The sequence below is a fragment of the Geospiza fortis genome, unplaced genomic scaffold (assembly GCF_000277835.1).
Source record: "Geospiza fortis unplaced genomic scaffold, GeoFor_1.0 scaffold1710, whole genome shotgun sequence".
Classification (NCBI taxonomy): domain Eukaryota; kingdom Metazoa; phylum Chordata; class Aves; order Passeriformes; family Thraupidae; genus Geospiza; species Geospiza fortis.
Window position 1 is genome coordinate 3,186 of NW_005055378.1, and position 3,967 is coordinate 7,152.

At 57.2% G+C, this 3,967-nt stretch overlaps 1 protein-coding gene across 1 annotated transcript; it reads left to right on the forward strand.

The window, feature by feature from the left end:
* The first annotated feature begins 801 nt into the window (after positions 1-801).
* On the forward strand, positions 802-3,494 carry LOC115949282 (calphotin-like). The gene is made up of 3 exons (XM_031065810.1): positions 802-2,245; positions 2,306-2,950; positions 3,033-3,494. The coding sequence occupies exons 1-3, from the start codon at positions 1,307-1,309 to the stop codon at positions 3,492-3,494; spliced, it is 2,046 nt and encodes a 681-aa protein (XP_030921670.1). The 5' UTR covers positions 802-1,306.
* Positions 3,495-3,967: the final 473 nt, after the last annotated feature.

Sequence of the window (3,967 nt, forward strand, 5' to 3'; positions counted from 1 at the left end):
AAATTGGGAATTTGGGCACAGCTGGGCACAGCTGGGGGCACCTGGGCACACCTGGGCATCCAAAATACACCTGGGGGCACTTGGGGGCATCTGAAATACACCTGGGCACAGCTGGGGGGGAGAAAATGGGGGAAATTGGGGGAAAATCGATGGAAATTTGGGGTTTTTGGGGGAAGAATTGGGAACTTGGGCACAGCTGGGGGCACCTGGGGGCATCTAAAATACACCTGGGGGCACCTGGGCGGGAGAAAATGGGGAAAAACAGCGAAAAGTAGGGTTTTGTGGTGGGGACGTAGGGATGGAACCCACCAGGTTCCTCCAGGTTCTGGTGCCTCCAGGGTGCTCTGAACTCGATCTTGATGGCCCCAATGACCCCCATGGTGACGTTTTGGTGTCCCCAAATCCAGAATCCATTCCAGGACCTTCTCCAGGGGGTTCTGGTGGGGACGTAGGGATGGAACCCACCAGGTTCCTCAGCGTTGACTTCTGACACCAGCACCCTCAGAACCTCTTCCCTTCCAATCTCAGTGACCTCAATGACCTCAACCATGACACTTTGATGTCCCCTGGGTGTCCCCAGGTGCCAGAACCTTCTCCAGGGGGTTCTGGTGGGGACGTAGGGATGGAACCCACCAGGTTCCTCAGCGTTCTGCTGCCCCCAGGGTGCTCTAAACTCAATCTCGATGGCCCCAGTGACCCCCATGACCCTGACGGTGACACTTTCGCTGTCCCCGCAGTGCTCCAAGTGCCGCGACTCCTTCCAGGGCCACCCCGTGGGCGGCCAGCAGTGCTACCGCCTCGGGGAGTGATGGTGGCGCCTTTGGGACTGCTGGTGGCACCTTTGGGACCCTTGGTGGTCAAGGAGGTGGTGGTGGCACCTTGAGGTCTTCAGGAACCAGTGGTGACACTTTTGGGACTGGTGGTGGCAGCTTTGGGACCTTTGGTGGTCAAGGGGGTGGTGGTGGCACCTTCAGGTCTTCAGGAACCGGTGGTGACACCTTTGGGAGTGGTGGGACCAGTGGTGGCACCTTTGGGACCGGTGGCACAGGAACCAGTGATGGTGGCACCTTGAGAACTTCGGGAACCGCCGGTGACACCTTTGGGACCTTTGGTGGCACCTTTGGGACCTCCTGGACTGGTGGCACCTTTGGTGGCCCTGGTGATGGTGGGGCTGCTCCCACTGGACCAACTGGCCTGACTGGAAGTTCTGCAGGTCCTGGAGCCGCTCCCGGTGGCCAAACTGGCCAAACTGGTGGCCCTGGAGGTCCCAGAGGTGATTTTGGTGGCCAAACTGGGCAAACTGGTCATGGTGGTCAAGCTGATGACCCCAGAGCTTTTGGTGGTCCAGGAGCCAATCCCAGTGGCCAAAATGGTCATGCTGGTCATGGTGGTCAAGCTGATGACCCCAGAGCTTTTGGTGGTCCAGGAGCCAATCCCAGTGGCCAAAATGGTCATGCTGGTCATGGTGGTCAAGCTGATGACCCCAGAGCTTTTGGTGGCCCCAGAGGTGATTTCATTGGTCATACTGGTCACTCTGGTTTTACTGGTCAAGATGATGACCCCAGAACCTTTGGTGGCCCCCAGACCCACCTCAGTGGCCAAACTGGTTTTACTGGTCACTCTGGTCAAGGTGATGACCCCAGAGCTCTTGGTGGCCCCAGAGGTGGTTTCACTGGTCACTCTGGTCACTCTGGTCAATCCGATGACCCCAGAACCTTTGGTGGCCCCAGAGGTGATTTCAGTGGTCACTCTGGTCACTCTGGTCAATCCGATGACCCCAGAACCTTTGGTGGCCCCAGAGGTGATTTCACTGGTCACTCTGGTCACTCTGGTCAATCCGATGACCCCAGAACGTTTGGTGGCCCCCAGACCCACCTGGGTGGCCAACCTGGTCACTCTGGTCAATCCGATGACCCCAGAACCTTTGGTGGCCCCAGAGGTGATTTCACTGGTCACTCTGGTCACTCTGGTCAATCCGATGACCCCAGAACCTTTGGTGGCCCCAGAGGTGATTTCACTGGTCACTCTGGTCACTCTGGTCAATCCGATGACCCCAGAACGTTTGGTGGCCCCCAGACCCACCTGGGTGGCCAACCTGGTCACTCTGGTCAATCCGATGACCCCAGAACCTTTGGTGGCCCCAGAGGTGATTTCACTGGTCACTCTGGTCACTCTGGTCAATCCGATGACCCCAGAACCTTTGGTGGCCCCAGAGGTGATTTCACTGGTCACTCTGGTCACTCTGGTCAATCCGATGACCCCAGAACGTTTGGTGGCCCCCAGACCCACCTGGGTGGCCAACCTGGTCACTCTGGTCAATCCGATGACCCCAGAACCTTTGGTGGCCCCAGAGGTGATTTCACTGGTCACTCTGGTCACTCTGGTCAATCCGATGACCCCAGAACCTTTGGTGGCCCCAGAGGTGATTTCACTGGTCACTCTGGTCACTCTGGTCAATCCGATGACCCCAGAACGTTTGGTGGCCCCCAGACCCACCTGGGTGGCCAACCTGGTCACTCTGGTCAATCCGATGACCCCAGAACCTTTGGTGGCCCCAGAGGTGATTTCACTGGCCCACCCCGTGCCCGCCCTGGTGGTGCGCGGCGTCCGCGACCGCCTGGTGCTCACCTACCCCCACCAGGCCCACCCGCTCAAGTCCACCAGGTTCTACCTGCTGGTCCTGGGCGGCCCGGAACCTTCTCAGGGTCTCCTGTTCTTCCGCCAGGACCAAGCCCACATCGACCTCTTCGTCTTCTTCTCGGTCTTCTTCTCCTGCTTCTTCCTCTTCCTGGCCGTCTGCGTCCTGCTCTGGAAGGCCAAGCAGGGCCTGGACGCGCGGCACGAGCGGCGCCGCCACCGGCAGGAGATGTCCAAGATGGCGGCCAGGCCGTTCGCCAGGGTCACCGTGTGCTTCCAGCCCTGCTGGGGCCACCACCAGAACCTCCTGGAGGTCGGCACGAGGAGTTCCGGGGGCGGACAGCAAAGTTCTGGGGGTGGACATCACAATTTGGGTGCTTATCACGGTTCTGGAGGTGGACATCAAAGTTCTGGAGGTGGACATCAAAGTTCTGGAGGTGGACATCAAAATTTGGGTGGTTATCAAGGTTCTGGAGGTGGACATCAAAATTTGGGAGCTTATCACGGTTCTGGAGGTGGTTATCAAGGTTCTGGAGGTGGACATCAAGGTTCTGGAGGTGGACATCAAAATTTGGGTGGTTATCAAGGTTCTGGAGGTGGACATCAAGGTTCTGGAGGTGGACATCAAAGTTCTGGAGGTGGACATCAAGGTTCTGGAGGCCATCAAAATTTCGGTGGAAACCAAAATTCTGGAGGTGGTTATCAAAGTTTTGGAGGTGGAAATCAAAGTTTTGGGGGTTATCGAAGTTCTGGAGGTGGACATCAAAATTTTGGGGGTGGCCATCAAAATTTTGGGGGTGGAAATCAAAACTTGGGGGTCGGAGAGAGGAATTTTGGGTTGGGCCACCAAAATTTGAGGTTTGGCCACCAAGATTTGGAGCTGGGCCACCAAAACGCGAAATTCGGGAGCCAAAATTCGCCCGCGGAGCCCCAAAATTCCCAGGTGGGCCCCCAAAATCTTCCCTCGGGTGGCCCAAATTCTCGGAACCCCCAAAATTCTCTCCGGGACCCCCAAAATTCCACCGTGGAGCCCCAAAATCTTCGGTTTGGCCACCAAACTTCACCTGTGGACCCCCAGAATCCTCTCCGGGACCCCCAAAATTCTCGTTTTGGCCACCAAACTTCACCTTTGGACCCCCACAATCGTTTTGGCCACCAAACCCCCGCTTTGGACCCCCAAAACCTTCATTTTGGCCACCAAACTTCACCTTCGGACCCCAAAATTTCCCCTTCGGACCCCAAAATTTCCCCTGTAGACCCCCAAAATCCTCTGAGGGACCCCCAAAATCCTCTGAGGGACCCCCAAAATCCTCTGAGGGACCCCCAAAAT